Source organism: Chroicocephalus ridibundus, chromosome 1 (genome assembly GCF_963924245.1).
Source record: "Chroicocephalus ridibundus chromosome 1, bChrRid1.1, whole genome shotgun sequence".
Classification (NCBI taxonomy): domain Eukaryota; kingdom Metazoa; phylum Chordata; class Aves; order Charadriiformes; family Laridae; genus Chroicocephalus; species Chroicocephalus ridibundus.
In genome coordinates, this window is record NC_086284.1 from 36,463,087 (window position 1) to 36,481,164 (window position 18,078).

Genomic DNA, 18,078 nt, shown 5'->3' on the forward strand with positions numbered 1-18,078 from the left:
TTCTCTCTCTCTTTCTTTCTCTCTTTCTCTCTCTCTTTCTCTCTTTCAGAATACAACCCTTGACTTCAAAATGTGGAGTTTTTCCAATGCTTATTCCAAACTCAAGGTAGCAAACATTTTGCTTTTATAGATAGATAAAAAATATATTTTCATATATTTGTGTATTTTAATAGTATACATAGTATTACTATGTAATACCATAATACAATATTATTATCTATAAAATTATACAAAAATATATTCTCACATAAAATAATGATATAGAACATATAATAATATTACAGAACAATAAAATACTATATTATATTCTTATATATGATATAAGAATATATAATATATAAACTAATATATAAAATAGATAGATAGATAGATAGATAGATAGATAGATAGATAGATAGACAGACAGACAGACAGACAGATAGATAAAAAAATATATTTTTCAGGAAGAAATTTTTCTGACCTTCATTCATTTTTGGCAAATAACACAGAACTGGAAACCCTAATCGCTTGAGATACACACCATGAACAGATGTTTACTCAGTTCCGTTAGCAGATCATGAAACATCTATTTTTCCTGCAGGTGCTTCGATTTTTAATATTGTCATCCCAGAAGCTCAAAGTTAAGTATAGGAAACAAAAGTAAAAGGTCACCTGACATTCCTCCGACTCTTCTGCAGTCACGGGAAGAATAGAAGGCTTTGCTGGTAATTTCAGTTCATATGACATTATACTCCACCTAAAAAAAAAAACATAACACCTTTACATTTTCCAGATTATTAGTTTTATCTCTTCTCCAACGTATCAATGAAAAGAAAATTCAGTGTCACACCAATTGTTAAAACAAACAAACAAACAAAGCATCTTAATTTTTAATTGTATGCTACCTGAATATAGGTGAAATAATCGAGACTGAAGATAATAATTAGTTTTACTGCTCAGATTTTTTGTCAGCGATTTGATGATGAACCTTCTTTGTGAGCAAATCACCAGACACTCAATGCAGGCAACAAACACTTTCCGGCAAAACATTCACAGTATAAAAGAATTCACGCAAACAAACTGCAGAAGTCAAAGGAAAATGGATGTGTTCCTAGAGAAAAAGCTCCAAGGTAACATTAGCTTTTCACCTCAACGAAGGGAGGGCGGCAGGAGAACAAAGCAAATGGTTAAGTATCTTCACTGACATCTATATTTTTTCCCCCTGGTAAAGGACAGTACTCTACAGCACAGACAGTATGAAACCACTGATAGCAACGTCCTTCAAAGCCTGCTGAAAAGAACTGGTAATCACTGCAGATGGCCTTGGGAGCAAGTCTACTGAAATTAGAACAAAAAATGACACTGAGCTCTTTTCAGTACAGAAAAAGACAAATGTGATTTAATCTCCAAATATTTCAGAATGCCCAGACCTACAATTACTTTTAAGAATCAGTAACAAGCATTTCTCTCTATACTTTGCTGTAAAATGATCAAATAGTCCACAGAAAAGATTAAAATAAAAAAGGACTCTATTTCATTAAAAAAAACCCTAAACCAAAACCCTCTTTGATCACATTCAAGTGCTACTAACTAGAGCAAGAACAGAAACGACCATGAGAGAAAGGAACAGAGTAAGAAGTACTCCTCTCAAAACCAGAGTGCTACACCTTCATTGGAACAACATGACCATCATCTTCCCTGACTCTTTTTAAACGAGGATTGCTCCTTTGCTTTCTGGATGGAAACCACACAAAACAAAGACTGGGAAGATCTCTTGGGTTTGACTAAGAAAATGGCTCAAACAGAAATATCAGTAGTGGATCAAGCCAAAGATCCAGTTAGCCCAGCACCCTGCCCACAGCTGATGATGAAGGGTGAAAGCACACGATGCGCATTCTCCCCGCATCCAAGGACAGAGAGCTCCGGTGTTTCCTAAATAAAGATGCTATCTTTAATGGTATTTAATAGCATCCATGGAGTCCATAAAACTGCCCCAAATGGTTTGGAATCTGTACAATTTCTTAATGCTTACAATTTCTTGTAAGAGGCAGTTAGGCAGTTTCATCAGTTACGCAATAATTTGCCACCTTTTGTTCATCTTTGGATGACACGCCTCCTAGTTTCATCAACCGCTCTCCCCTCTGACTCTTCAGTTTAAAAAGGACATTGAAAAGCTGTCCCCATTACTACCTCGTCTTGCCTCACGATTACGATCTGCTCCCTAAAAACCCAAAACACTGCCGATTAAGTCTCCAAGATGGATTTAGGCCACCAGACATCCAAACAACTACAATTTGCATCTCATGGTAATTCACGTGTATGCGCATTTAGGTTTACCTGTCTAACATTTTCGTGCTGGCTCGTTCTAGTTTCTCCAAGATCTGAGGAAGTTGCGTATCATCATCACAGGATCCTCCCCAACCAAGGACACGAGCGAGGTCATTTCCAGTACCAAGGGGTAACACTCCTAACTGACACTGAAACACAACACAGGAGCAAATCTACTATTGAAAACTAGAAAGAAAAAGTGCAAACTATTACAAATGCCTGTTATTTCAAGCAACAAATGTCAAGTATATAGTTGGCGTCTAAAGCTTGTAAATCCCAATTCAACTTGTCCTGTTTACAGCAGTGAAAATTTTCATTTAACGGTAACAACTGAGTTTGGGTGATACACAGAGATATGACAAAGAACCAAGTCAAGGAAAAGTAAGCATACAAAATTAAGTCTAGTCAGTATAGTCAAGAAAAGTAAGTATGCACACTTGCCTGTTTGTGCAGGCTGAGCTTATCAATTTCTGATAAGACCCAACCCACGCTTCCATCGCCGCCACACACAAGAATCCTGAAGTTGTCAAACTTCTGAAATAACCGCAAACTGCAGAGAAGACACGGCCTGTTAGAGCCAGTTATGTCCATTAGGGAGAGAGCAGTTACATTCATTAGCAACTGTTACAAGAAAATATGGTGCACGGCACCTTTATGGTCCTTCTTGTATTGTTCTGGGGTATGTGGATACAACCATCTACTTAATAAACCTATCTGCATCCCATCTATTGCTGTATATTCCACTTATATTGACATTTCTGATAAATAACATGCCAAGTTTTGCTTAAAAAGAATCCCTTGATATTGTTTTCAGGATTTTATTAATATTATTTTATTAATTTTATCAATATCAAAAAAAAATTTCTAAGCTATGAAATTGCGACTTCTCTATGCTTCCCACTTCAGCCAGAAGCACAAGGCACCACAGGGAATTTTTCAGGAGAGGAGGTAAAGACACAACGACAGGATGTGCTCCACAATACAGGTGGGCTTTTGCCAACGCGTGACTAACTAAATGCAAGGACCATTGGAGGCAATTCTTACACATAATGATCACAACAATGTAAGACAAATACTACTGGTATTTCATATTAAATCCTTAAAGCCGTATCCTGCTTTCACTTTCTACGGCTCTTCTTCCATCTCCCAATTCACTTCTCCCAAGTGAATAATAACAGGACCAGAGGAAATGGTCTGAAGTTGTGTCAGGGGAGGTTTAGATTAGATATTAGGAAGGATTACTTTACTGAAAGAGTGGTCAGGCGCTGGAACAGCCTGCCCAGGGAGGTGGTTGAGTCACCATCCCTAGAGGTGTTTAAGAAACGTCTAGATGTGTCACTTCAGGGCATGCTCTAGTGGCAAAGATTGTAGGTTGTTTGGTTGGACTCGATGATCTCAAAGGTCCTTTCCAACCATGAAGATTGATTCTGTGATTCCTGTTCTCTGACTTTTAACACCTCCAGGATACAACACTTTGGCAGTACAGAAAAGGAGGACAAGAGAGACAGAACAAGCAGAAAGGTGAGACGCAAAGGAAAGGGGAATGAGATGAGAAGAAACAGCCAAGAGGTAAAAACAACAGGGATTTAAGCTTAAAAAAAAAAAAAGAGAATTGAAAAGTAGAAACTCTTAAAATAATCAAAATAAAGATGTTTATTTTTAATGCATGTTATTTTCCAGAATATGTATAATCTTAGAACTATTTCTAAAAAGCAACATATTATGATCACAAATTTTTGAAGCACTTGTATTTTTTCTGAAGAAAATGATGTCACTTGTATATATGATAGGCAGATACCTATTCAGAACAAAAGATGCAGATACTTAAGGAAAAAAAACGTTGATACCAGAACAATTTCTCCTACCCTGAGAGAAAAGAGAAAAACCTCTAGAAACACACTAGCTCAAAGAATGCAACTCTGCTTTTTAGGTCAACTAGTAGAAACAAGACGTCAGCACAACGGGATAGAATAACTGCTAACGACCTCTCTTTGGAAACTGGGAAAAATATTTGAAAGCAACCAACCTGACCTACGATTACTGGGCAAAATCAAAGTGAGCCTCCTGAACCATGCTGCTGGTAGGTACAACTAGATGAAGCAAGAGAACTTGCAAACAGACAGACAGATTTTTTTCAGATTGTCCTGTCTCAAAAATTGTCTCTCCAACTTGAGATGAACCTTCTTCACTTTTATCCGTCACTATAATTACACGTACAAAATGTTAGCCAAAAAGGACTTTGATTAAACTCAGATTTAAATCAGGGTTATAATGAAAAGACTATTACAACTTAAAGAGTTAATATAACATGTCCATAACACAGTGCTAACTATAAAACTTCACATCTGTATTCCATTATATTTGTATTATTTGCCCACTCTTTGAACTGAATTTTTGTGTATTATTTGTTTCATCTGCATTTTTATCATGCAAGCATAATTCTGCATCTGTGCATAACTTAGTGTTTCTAGTTGCTGTAACTGATATTAATAGGGCATTTAACCACAATGCTACATCTGGGTGGAATTAAGTTAGGCAACAGAAAAACGTGCATGAATTTAATCTTTATGAATGTGAAAAGACGCTTGGGTTGTGGCCACTGCTATGCAGATTTCATCCCTATCTCTCCAACAACCCAGCCTTTAGATTTTGTAGAATTCCTGATGGTTTTAATTGTGTTCTTGCTCCAAATTTTGTGAGATGCTTATTTTCTTGATCATTTGCATATGTTGCCTAAAACCATATTTTGAATGTAGTTTCCCAATGACAAAAGTTTTAGTGTACTCGTCCATCACCCTCTACGGACTGCCCTACTGACATTTGTGTTCAGAATTCAAAAAGATACAGAGTACATTTAGCGGAGAGTTCTATTCCATAGCTATTTACAACAAAGTCACAGGAATATCTGAATTACGCATTTGAAATGGAAGAAAAGCACCCAGGCAACTGTGCATAAAGGCCCTGATTCAGGAAAGCATCTAAACATTTGCAACGGGTTTGAACCTTACCAGTTAACAGAAGTCAAAGCTAGCCAAAAAGCCACAAAAAAACTTGGGCTGATGGGTTTGGGGTTTGAATTTTCAAGTGAGGGCTTTTTTTCTAAGAAGAAAATATTATCCTACAATCCCTTCACCCACCAGAATTCACCCTGAAATTCTGTTATCTATTAGATTTTAATTAGGAAGTCACAGTAGATATTGATGATAGGATTATAGCAACACGGGGACAACACAACACTATACTTTGCACTAAATTCCCTTGCGGAAAGGATTGCTCAAGATTTCCAAGGTCATTACCCTAAGTGAGGTCCTCCATTCATTAAATCGAACACCTGAGCTGGATTTAATGACTGTTTGAATCGACGAAGAAACTTTACTCCCTGATTGTCTCCACTCTTTGAGTTAACAAAAACTAAAAGAGGACTGGCACAGGATGGCGGGCATGTGGCTTTCCAGAAACCTGTGAACATAGGTAGAAAGAATGAAATAAATAAGGCTTTCTAATATGAACAACACAAAAAGAAATCATGGGAAAGAAGAAGAAAGGGATGAAGGACAAAAGGAGTACATTTTATCTTACATAATGTAAATGCTAAATTGAATATTAGCCCTGCAAGGAAAACATAATCGCTCAAGATTTACCAGTTCATTTTTTTTTCTTCCTGATATTTTCAGTGCCTAGATTTAGTAAAATCCTGAAGACAATAGCTTTATTGTTTTTCCATAATGAAAAAAGTTATTAACCTTTTAGCTTACTTCTCAGATCTTGTCCTTACAGATTATCACAATTAAATATATATTTCAGTTACAAGCGTTTGGGTTTTAATCTGATTTTTCTTTAACCTTACTGGGTTGAACTGGACCACCCACATACGTATAAGCTTTCTAAGAATACGCATAGATTTTAAAAGTTACTGTAGTCAGTTGCTCCCAGCTGAGATTTTGCACAAGAACTTTTTTCCTCGGACTGAAGTTATACTATTAATTGTAATAGAAGCCCTGAACAACAGGCCTTCAGCTGTGATTCAAAGCTTATTAAAGTCAACGCAGGTCTTAACTGATTACAGCAGACTTTCTCTAAGGCCCTTAGCAGTACTAATGGACACTGCTGTCGCTAACACAGCCAGTCCGTGGAAGTAGTGGTTTCTCAGCAACACTTCAAAACCAGACATCGCAGGTATAGGTTTTGACATTTCCTTCAGGCAATAGTAAAATAACTATGTTGCTTTCAGTTGCCAAAAAAAAAATAAATTACTAAAGCTACGAATAAAAAAATGGCATTAAAGGATGCGAATTTAATTCTGCATTATCATAATGTAATTGAAAATAAGGTTTGATTGATTTATTTACAGGCCAAGCAAAATAATTTCACATATGGAATAACCTTCCTAGCACGAATAATAAATAGGAGCATGACGCTCTGGTCTGAGACACCACATAGCAAGTAAATAGAAAGAGTGAATATATACAGCAAAACCAATCACTTTTATTAACTTCATACAATAAAATTCATTAGAATGTCTCAAAGTTGTTGGTCTACATTTGCCATCAACACAAACTATAAAATTCAAGCAGTTAGATTTCATGTTACTCCTTATTAAATCCACTCTGTGCCTTTAAGTGCAGTCTCCCACTGCTCACGCATCTCCATCCTGAGCCACCAAAGAGCTTGTGAACATTTGCTGGGCTTTTTATCAGTGTGTTGTTGCAGGATTCTTACCCTGCTTATATTTAAAAGAAATGTAGAGAGACTGTGGAAGCGATTCTTCTCTTTACCCTGGTGAAGTAGCTGTTGGATCTGAGCCATTCAGCTAGCTCACCTCTGCATAAAGTTAAGTTAGCTGGAATTTGAGAACTCATAGAATGAGCGATGGATGCCAGGCAGGCATCAGCCGGCTTCATCTGAGAACTCTGGTCATTCACTTGAGAAGTTTCCAAGGGTCACAAATAAAATGGGAGAAAATTTCTAGTGAGGGAACTTTCAAAAACATTTTTTAAATCGTGTCGGTTATATGCACCTCTAAAAAGCTACATGGAAAATACACTACTCTGTAAATTTGAAGACTGCATCCACCTGTTCAGCAGAAGGATTTTAGCTTTGTTTAATCATACAAGATCTCAGTAGGCACTGCAAATCCAGAGCTACCACTGAACACACTACAATACTACGTACCATCAGAGTCTATACTGTTTAGTGCTGTTGGAGGTATGATCGATACCTTACATTGGCCAAGTGGACATTTACGAGGATACAGATCTTTACAGGCAGTGTGAACCTACAAAAGAAACAAGTAATTATTTCCCTACAGTGGAATTTCAGGGTGAAAGTGATATAGTATCTACGTAACAAAAACGGACTAACATAAAACATTTAGGTGTAGAGGGAAGACGAGCGAGACCGGAGAAAAAAACATATGAGCGTTCAACCACGAAGGCTTGTTACTCATTCCACAAAACATGAGGTTGGAGTACTTCATCTTCAGCTACCCCTATAGCAGAAATGACTTGTCCTTTCAAGGGAATCACTTACTTCCATCCAGGAGCAAGGAAGGACCAAGCTCCCAGCAGCCAGTCCTTGTGCTGGGGGCAGCGGGCACATTAGGAACATGCGAAGCAATAGCTCTGTACATCCCTGGTCCACATGGATGTTCTGGAAGATCTGCACTAAAGCCAGCACGCCTACCAAACCAGATCAACCCGCCAAAGGTGGGTCCCATAAAGTATGTGTTGTAAAGGTCTCATCCGTAGTTATTGGAAAAACAGGCACATGCAGAGGGTGCTGAACTTCACCTAAATTTCAAATCACCTCTGGAGATGCCAATCATTTCTCATTGCCTACACACAGAGCCTCAGACCTCTATATGCCAAAAGCCTCAACGTTAAAAAAACTGCTGACTTTCCACTTCTACAGCCTAGCATATGAAGCCCATTTCTATAGACAAGTTAAAAAAATTAAAAGAAAACTATGTTTTGGGGAAACAGAAATAATATGTTACAGAATGTCAATCGGCAACCTACAGAGTGTCCTGAAGAAGAGAACTTCAAGATTTTTTAATAACATTAATAAATGGTAATAAATATTAATATTACTAAATATTTGTAAAATATTATTACAGCAATACCTACGATAAAAGAGACAAGAAAGCAACCTGATTATCAGGCATACAGAACAGGCATCTGAACCTTCAGTTACCAGTTAGGAGAAGGCAGAGAAAACACACTGGATGACAACACCTATTAAAGAAAAGCTGCATCTGTGGGCGTATTAAAAATTAACTGAAGTAAGTATGACAAGTCATGAGAAATTACGAACGTTAGAGAGACCTGAGTTTGCACAACCTGCTGCCTGCTCCTACTTAATCCAAAAGCACGGCTACGAAATGACAAAATGAAAATGATGGCGAGCAGTAAAGCTGGCAAAATCCTCGACGCTTGGACGCGGTTCATTGCACCTACCATAGCTTTACACCAAAGGCACTTCCAATCTTGCAGGCGTAAGACACTGCCACAAGTCTTGTCGCAGACTGCGCATTTGGCACTGACGGGCAGATTACCCTCTAACCACTGGTGAGGCATCGCTATCTGTGAAGAAGCAGTCATAAAAGTCAAATACTCAGAAATTTGAAGCTTTTCTCTCTCGAATGTAGGTGGATTTAAACTATTTCCCCTAGCTCCACCCTTTCATCAAAGAAGCAGGTATGGCTGACCGGGGCAAGTGACACCGACACTCGCAAGGCAACAGCTACGAAGGTGGACTATGGTGGTGCTTCATTTGCTAGGCAGAAAATGTGATTGAGGAAGGGAGACACACCTCATTCAACTATTCATGGTACTACGGTAGCAACTAACCACAAAACAACGGAGCAGTTAAATCTAGAGACTCCGTAATACAAATAAGTACCCATTCCCTTAATGTCGACTACATGACACAAACCAATTAAAATAACTAAAATTCAGCAGAATAGGCAGGACAGCGGAATATCTCTGTGGCTTTACGTACCCCCGCGGTCACTACGGCTGGTAAGTCACAGCTCTATAGAACTGTCCCTAAACGCAGTGCAAAGCTTTACTCAGTGCACTCTTCACCCCATTAATACGACGTGCAACTCCCAAGTACCGATGGAATGACACTCCTAGGTGTGCAATTCACTACTAACCTTCTAGGAAGAAGTTTCACCCAGTTGCGTTTGTAAAAACAACCCATCTATCACAATAAACCTCTGAAAAGGTTTTGTCACTTCCCCTGCTAATTTTAAAATTCCTGCTTTCGTTAGTAAAAAAAAAAAAAACAATCCATACCTCAGTGAATTCCAAGCAGGCCTCCTGGAGAATAACTACCGGTAAGGAGGACGCAAAATAGATTGCCAAAACAGCATGGTAACAGCATAAAATACCACCTTTGCTTAAGAGCAGTAGGAACTTCTGGGAGCAATTCTCCAGCTTCAGAGTTTCTCTGCATGCGGCCTTTAAAGTCCCGTAACGCAGCTGCAATCTAGCGCCCACAGATACTCAACTTGTCTCGTGAGACAGGAATATAACTTCTGTTCCAAATACCATGCTAATGTTTGAAAAGTGGTGTTGAGGAATGCAGCCACCTGTCGTTAACTTCAATGGGCCATATGACAATATTTCTATGCTTATCTTTCCCCCCCCCCCCAAAGAAGAAACAGCTTTGGAAAATACTGCACATATGAATAGTACTTACACCGTCTTCATCTTCAATGATGTCTTTTCCAATTGAGGCTAACGTAGTCCATTTGCAGTTATTCGTTGCTCGGACAGCACATCTTTTATGTGCTTTAAACTTACACACTGGAAGGCACACATAAGCATGGATACTATGTTATTGGCTGTATTTCAACAACCTTTTAACAAATTAAACGCAGATATTCCATATAACAGCCAAGTAAGTACACGTCACTTAGTGTTGCACACATGACACAACCCAACTAAAAGGAAATTCAGGTCATAATCAGTCCAGCTTTAACTCTCTAAACTGGGTTTAACTGTTTAGCTGTAGCCCATGTTAAGCGTGTCCTCAAAGCCACATTGGTCCCCATTTTTTTGAGGTGCAATGCAAGGTACTACGGTACAAATATATCTTTTCCTGTGTTTTTACCTTTTCTATTCAGATACCTGGTTTAAATTTGCAGGGGGTGATGGGAGAGTGTTTCACAGAAGCATTTTGCTTCAGGAGCTCTGTTTCTTTGCTTAAAGAATCCCTTTTGGGCACCATCCCATGCCTGTTTTCCCAGAAGCTGAGAAAGCGAAGGGTTAGGTGGTGATATATTTATTCAGGATACTGGTGGTGACAATATTTTCTAAGAAGTCACATTAAGTGAGGAAGAGCCTGACGTCTTACTGGATCATTTATTAAAAAAATCTACTAATTGGAATGCTCAGCACAAGTGTGTAGTACCGGCAGACATTTTGACCATCTAATAACTATTTGTATTTTGTTCAACTCAATTAATATGACTAGTTAATGATATCGTATTATACCAGACTGATGCATACCACTGTGGGTATTTCTGTTACTGGAACTGCATGACATCATTCTATTTAGACTGCATTATACAAATTATTTTGGCAAAGACCATTAAAGGTTTATGAGAACTAGCCAGCAGACCAGAAGTAGTAGTCTCTTTTCAAACAAATATTTGACTGGAAACTATTAAAAGCTTTGGCCCATTGCTTGTCCACCATTAAAAACATTAAGCCATGGTACAAAAGGTCTTGTGAATCATAAATTTCTCATTTTAATTCCACAGATACATTGCCAGATCAATTTAAAAAGTGAACTGAGACTATGTAAGCAACATCTGAGTTTGAGAGCAACCATCCCCGTTCTGGGAGATGGGTGAAAGTACATGCTTAGCTCAAAGAAAGAGAAGGAACCAGAAAAAGGAATTTTGTTGTTTTTACAGTAATTCCCCCGGTATTTCAAAAAGTAGCATTCATAGGCCTGAATTGTGCAAATAGCCCATATTACTGTACTAACAGGTTAGGCTCGCATTTTCAAAATAGCTCAGCATCACATTGTGTGTTTGCCAACCTAAGCTGGTTCCAAGCATCTAAAGCAGTCAGCTCTCACAGAAGCACAGAAATAAAGGCTGTATTTTCAAAAGTGACGGCCCTTGAGCAGTTTTGCCACTTGAATGTTTTGGAGAAGATATGCCACCTTCATATTCATAAATGAGACACATTTGTCTTTGCTACGCAGATCAAAATACAACAAAACTTAAAGGGTGGGTGTCAGGAGGATGGTGTCAGTGGTGCCCAGTGACAGGACAAGAAGTAACGGGCACAAACTTGAGCATAGGAAGTTCCACCTAAACATGAGGAGGAACTTCTTGACTTTGAGGGTTGGCAGAGCACTGGCACAGGCTGCCCAGAGAGGTGGTGGAGTCTCCGTCTCTGGAGACATTGAAAACCCGCCTGGACGCATTCCTGTGCAACCTGCTCTGGGTGACCCTGCTCTGGCAGCAGGGGGTGGACTAGATGATCTCCAGAGGTCCCTTCCAAACCCTGTCAGTCTGTGATTCTGTGAAATCAGGGATGAGGGGCAGTAGGAAACCCCAAATGACTGCTGCACAGCAAAGTAAGGGAATTTCCAAATCCTATTGAGCTATGGCACAACTAGATCTCAGGGCTGTGTATTCAACCTCTGCTCACTCAACAATGCAAGGACAAAGTCAAACCTGGGATCTGAAGAGCTGCAGCAAGCCACACCACGGATAGCAAGTGACAGCTAATGTTTGCTTTGTGGTTACAGTATATAACTTAACAAATCTCAGATTCGACTTTCTGTGTGTCACCTCCCTGCACCCCCAATATTATCTAACAACAATTCATGTTACTCTGAGCATTAAAAATTACCAAAAATGATGACCTTGACACCCAGACATAGTGCTTAGAGATATATTTTAGTGATGGTTTTTGTCAGAGTTAGGTTGATGGTTGGTCTAGATGATCTGAAAGGTCCCTTCCAACCTAGGCAATTCTATGATTCTGCACCAGAGGTAACTTCTGAACAAAACACACAGCAGTACAGAAGAGACAGGTATAGGAAGGAAAATTTTAAATCAAATCTCAACCTTAGTTACCACTACCCCCTAATTTCTTTTGTTTCAGATGACACTGCATCCTATTCATGAATCAGTCTGATATCTGAAATCTTTCTAGAAAGACGCAGATATACTGCTAGACATCAATTGCCATTACTTCGCCAATGAAAGCTAAAAGCTGAAAAAAGGAAAAAATTAGCGAAACCCAATCTAGAATATTCATAGAACATTATTTAAAATTTGAATTTCCTGTGTAAATATTTCTAGCTGGAAAATGAAGCAGGTCTCTCAGAAAGCCAACCAAGAGAACCACTTAATTGGCAAACAGTTGTCACAGTGGTACCAACATCTGCTGTCAGACACAGTGATTAAATCCTGAGTTATTATTAACTATAATGAAGAAAAGTCAACATTACGGAACATTATCATAGGATCTCTTGCACTGAAAATATACGCCTTCATCATAGAACACGTCTGTCTCAAAGGCTTTTCATTCTAACCACCCAGCAATTAATTTAACTACATTGGCAAGACACTCGATTTTTTTTCCCTAAACTTACCCCTCTTCCACCTATTTTATGATGAGTTTTCTCTTCTGTATTCTTTAAAGAAGAACTGGCCCAGACTCTTCTTTTCCAGCTTCAAAGGCCAAAAATCAAAGTTTTGAAACTGATCTGAAGAACCTTGAGCTGGTATCTATAGTTTAAGTTGTCAAGATGGAAGGATTTGTCTTCAGGTACTCCAAGAAACCTGCTGTTTTGTTTCCAAGAATACTATCCCATGATGGATGGGCAAGTCACAGTAAAAACTGAGTGACTCACACTGAAACAGCAACCTAACTTCACTCCTATTTGAAGCTTATGTCTATGTTACAAAGGATAACATTGAGCAGTTTCTTGGTAGTTTTTACTATTTTCACCCAAATAAATAACTGTCTAAGTTAATTTAATATTACTGAGTGCACTGTGAAGTTAAGTCACTCATGCAATTTAACTTTGCGATACAGGTTTGCAATATAGCTGCTCTACGCAGGTGTAAAGTCTTCAGTTATATCATCACACACTTTTTGAGAATAGGACCCTCAGTCGCTGCATGCAGTGGATGGTTCTTGATAAGTAAGCAGCTGAGCCATATTCTGGTTCATAAGAATTTTCGACAGGTATTTGCTTTATTTACCAAAAGCTAATGAAATACTGCTTTCTAGACAACAATATTAATTTCTTCCTAGCCTTTATAATATTATAAATATTATTATAATTATCATTATATTATATAATTATTATATAATATATATTATATAATTATTATTATTAACATTATTACTACTACTCCTATTATGCTCATTACTACTACAATGGAAGACCTTTTTTTTTCAATACTGTGTATCTCCAAAGTACCAGTGACTTCAGAACAGCTTCAACTGATTTTGCAGTTACAGAAAATTCAGCATTTCTGTGATACAAGTCCCAGATTATAAACAACAAACTATTACTGATTTGATCAAAACTCTTATTTAAGTGATTTCCCTGGGATTACAGAGGGGCACAGTGCGATACAAAGTCACAGAACACACTTTTCTATTACTCCTAAATCTTTTAACAATGAACACCCCTTCTATCCCATTCACTATTTGCTCTGCAGCCTGTGCAGAAAGAAAATGTGGCAAAAATCCTGGAGGCAAGGACTACCCAAGTTGTGCACGTACAATACTCTATGCAGTGGGTAAGAAGAATGGGGTTTTGTGGGCAAAAAGCCCCAATCATAACGAAAAAAGGCCAAGTGCACAAAGTGCATTTGCAGAGGTAATTTAATCCCGGTGTTTTCTTATTGCTTGACTTCACGATCCTAAAGTGTTCCTTCAATACTTTTGAATACTTTTCAATACTTTCAATACTGTTTGTTTGTGCAATTCACCACAGGAGACAGAGTCTCATTTAAACTGCAATCTCCAGCTTATTAGATATAATTTCATATTCAAGAATCAAGACTCAGTCATGATAATGAAAACACTACATGAACAAATACATCTTTGAGAATAATCATAATGGCAGTGTTCCACTGGCAATGACTTGGATAGAAATGCGGTATTAATACAGAATAATTGAGCTTAGAGAACTCTGAAAGTGTTTTTGTAGATAATGATCTATAGTTCTTTAGGTTTCTTTGCCTAAACGTTCTACGTATCCCTGTGCTTACCTGACAACTTCTTAGGCTTAGACTCCTGCGCATACAGCAAGCTAAACTCTGAATAAGAGAAACCTTTGAGGAGCATGAAGAACAAAAGTCTTACTTCATTCAGCTAGTTTAGGGTAATTTCCAAAGCAAAGCAAAAAACTTATAATTTCTCTGTCCTACTGAAGGCTGTGGATGAATGTTGCGGAGATCAGTTCTTTAGAGCTAGCTAGAGCAACACAACACACAGACAGCATTTGAAAAGTAGATTAACTTTTGAGAAGACACAAAAGAAAGAACTAGTGGTAGGAACAGCACTGCATCTCAAAGGAGTGTACGATTAAATTTTTTTAAAGTTTTTTGAGCAGTAGAAAGAATGAAGCCCTGTTTGATATGAATTCATATCTTCAATTTGATACACATATTGACTCTTTGACTTCTAAAAAGACGCAAGTCCACACTACAGTCTTTTCCCTAGCAAAGGTATTGACATACCCTCTTTTCCTACACAGGAATACCTTCAGGATGGCCTGCAATTAATTTGGTCAGCCTTTGCTGAAGGCTACTGGGAGCAAAGCTGCCTTGAAAAAAAGAAGGCACCCGCGTTACCTCCAAAAGAAATGAGGCTGCTTGTGTGGCCAGGCTGAAAAAAACAGTTGTGTAACGCTGCTGGAGACCAGCAGGTCTGAGAGAATAAAATATTATAGAACTGATCTTCTAAAGTATGGTAAACTGCAAAATATCAGCAATGGGATTTATTTTTATCTTCATTTAACAGCCAAGAATCAGACCACAAAGAGTACGAAGACTCTAAGCTACTTTCAAGATTACTTGGTGTGCTTTTGGGACGACATGCCAGTAACCCAAAGCACTGAGAGGAGGAAGAGCTCCAATATCTCTTGGGAAGAAGCCTCTCCTGCTTCTCAATACAAGACATAATAGAATAGCCTGGGATCAATGACCACACAAATAATTGAATTTAGTACACATATAAATGGATTCCCAGTGTAAAGCGGTGCTGGAGGTTTCAAATGCCAGACATGAATATTTAAACAGGTTTTTTAAAGATGTAATGAGAAGAAGTAGCACAGAACGTGTCTGGGGAATCTTGAGACTCCATACTTCCTCCATCATCTCCTCAAACAGCGTATATTGCTAAGACAGGGTAAGTCAAAAAAATAAATGGTGAAATGCATTAGAAGTGCACATGGCAGAAGCAAATAAATATGAACTGAGTCACATAAGGATTTCAGAGAAAGCACTAGTATCAAACCAAAATACACCTCTTGGATGAAAAAATTAAGGATGACTAACATGGGGTTTTACAGGTATACAGAACGGGGGACAAAGTATGAGTATACCAGTAAAGAGTCAACTGTCAAATGATTTAGATTAGACACGTAATTAAAGTTCCCTTTTCATTTTAAAAAATACTTGGAAAAAAAATAAAGAAAATAGATATAAACTAGTAGCTAAGAAGTAAGAGGAGGTAAACTTACTAATAGATAAAAGAATATCACAGTATCTACATATAAACCAATCCAGCTTATACACATTTATGAAACTGGACCAGTGAAAACAAATCCAAACTACCTTCACAAGCCATTCGTAAAAACTGCTGAAAGACCAAGTGGCATCAGAAACGTGGATAAATTTAGCATTAGTTTGCAATAAGTTTTGCAGAAAGGTGACAAAGTCCAAATCGGGAAATTAAGGAAACTTCCTTAATGTAAAGTTAACGCCAACACCTTGGAAATTAAAACCATACTTAGGAGCACAATAAGACACTGAAAAACCAGAAGATGATTAACTACAACCATCAACATTGATAACCTTACATGAATAATTCTTGCTAAACAGCCTTTCAAAATAGCTATAATTAACTTCTGAAAGGATAAATTCTTTATGAAAGAAGTCTTTCCTTTGCCTGAGCAAATATAACTGTTATTTGTACACAGAGGCAATACAACTGCATTTTAGTTAAGGACGATACTTCCATCTGCCAATATCAGACACTGAAAATACCATAATTGCCTTAAAACTGTCCAAGCGACTTATACGCAGGGGAAAACATACACCAGAGAAGCTGGAAGTAACTGTGCTACTTCTAATTTCTATGAAACGGGCTCATCCCGTTCCTTGGCAACTACACCATTAGCTACATTAAAAACACGGACGATTCAGGACAGTTACTCTTTGGGTTACTCTTTGCTTTGTAAGATTTCCTTAATACACATTATCACGCTCAGACCTCAAATATTATAACAGCATCAATAACAGAAATGCATTAGCTGTTGGGTAATGTGCATCCAAAAAATGAAGTTTTGAATGGTGTAATTTTAACTCTTTTCCGGACAGTTAGCTATTTTGGTAATTAAATATCTCCACATTTCATATATATATATGAGAAGGTCGCACGGATGCTTTATTTTCTGCTGGATTCTAACACAGGCAGACTTGTTACCCCTTTTTCACATAACTTGCAGCAGAAAATAAATAACCTGTTTCAGGTTTATTATAAATATTTGTTTGCGAAGCACCATTTCTCCAGATAAGCTTAGTGTTGAAGTCTTAGCCACACCTTCTTTTTCTTTGTGCTCTATTTCATCTCTTAAGCCATCAAAAATGCGAAGGCATCTACATCTTTACCCCCTCACTGCATGAGACAATTTTTAAACCAATAAATCAGTCCTCATCTGTCCTGCCTGTAATGCAGGACCAAGCAGCAGCAACAGAGCAAGCAAGAACTGGATAGGAAGAGGTCATGGTGCTGAACAAAGCGCCAAGAATTTTTACAGATTTTGGTCAGAAATTACCGTTATGATTTTCTTCCCGAGGAATGCTGATTCTGCAAACCAGTAAAACTATTTTGTTTCACATTTTTGATGGGCAAATCACAGAAATCCTATCTTTTCTTGCAACCTGTCCACCCAACACATTCCAAACTGGTCGCTGCAGCAGAAGGAACCGTTTTACTGAGACGAGTTAGAAAAAGGCACCTGGAACATGAAGCCCATTACCAGTCCCTCTGCCCAAAAGAAAGTCACTCTAGTGAATAGATGTCTCTCTTTGGGCTTTTCTCTTACTCATTATTTTCAGAATCATTACTCGCCTTAAACTTCTAGCCATCTGTCCACATTATAAACAGGGGGAAGAAAGCGTTTATTTTACCTTCGCAAGACAGGCCGTGAGAAGTGACTCCAGAGAGGCTCTCTCTACACACGTTACAGAAGGTAGGTCGGGCATGGGAGCAGGCGTACCAGTTATGCATCCCTGAGAAATGTTCCACATTAAACTGTGCGGTCTAGTAAAGGAGAAGTTAAGACAAATTTGCAAGTACAGAACACAGCTACGGTGACTGAAATTACCTACGGTTCCACATTACAGGGGACGACAATGCAATGTTCACCAAAAGTATATTCCAAAGGGTATTTAGCCTGCTCTCCCTCCAAACTTCCAAACAGAAGCGTGACAATAAGCTCTCATTTCACTACTAGGTCTTAACATAAATCTTCACTCTGACATTAGACACA

The 18,078-nt window shown here is 38.2% G+C and overlaps 1 protein-coding gene across 2 annotated transcripts in view; it reads right to left on the bottom strand.

Annotated features, from left to right (window-relative positions):
- DGKH (diacylglycerol kinase eta) overlaps positions 1 to 18,078 on the bottom strand; it is a 176,481-nt gene that overhangs the window by 47,761 nt on the left and 110,642 nt on the right. The window contains exons 6-13 of one of the 2 annotated variants that reach the window (XM_063334985.1): positions 17,717 to 17,849; positions 10,012 to 10,118; positions 8,763 to 8,888; positions 7,480 to 7,582; positions 5,604 to 5,766; positions 2,749 to 2,857; positions 2,317 to 2,456; positions 652 to 736 (exon numbers count right to left, since the gene is read on the bottom strand). In XM_063334985.1, the coding sequence (XP_063191055.1) occupies positions 652 to 736; positions 2,317 to 2,456; positions 2,749 to 2,857; positions 5,604 to 5,766; positions 7,480 to 7,582; positions 8,763 to 8,888; positions 10,012 to 10,118; positions 17,717 to 17,849 (966 nt within the window). The remainder of the gene's footprint in view (positions 1 to 651; positions 737 to 2,316; positions 2,457 to 2,748; positions 2,858 to 5,603; positions 5,767 to 7,479; positions 7,583 to 8,762; positions 8,889 to 10,011; positions 10,119 to 17,716; positions 17,850 to 18,078) is intronic. The other variant, XM_063334995.1, reaches the window with a different exon arrangement.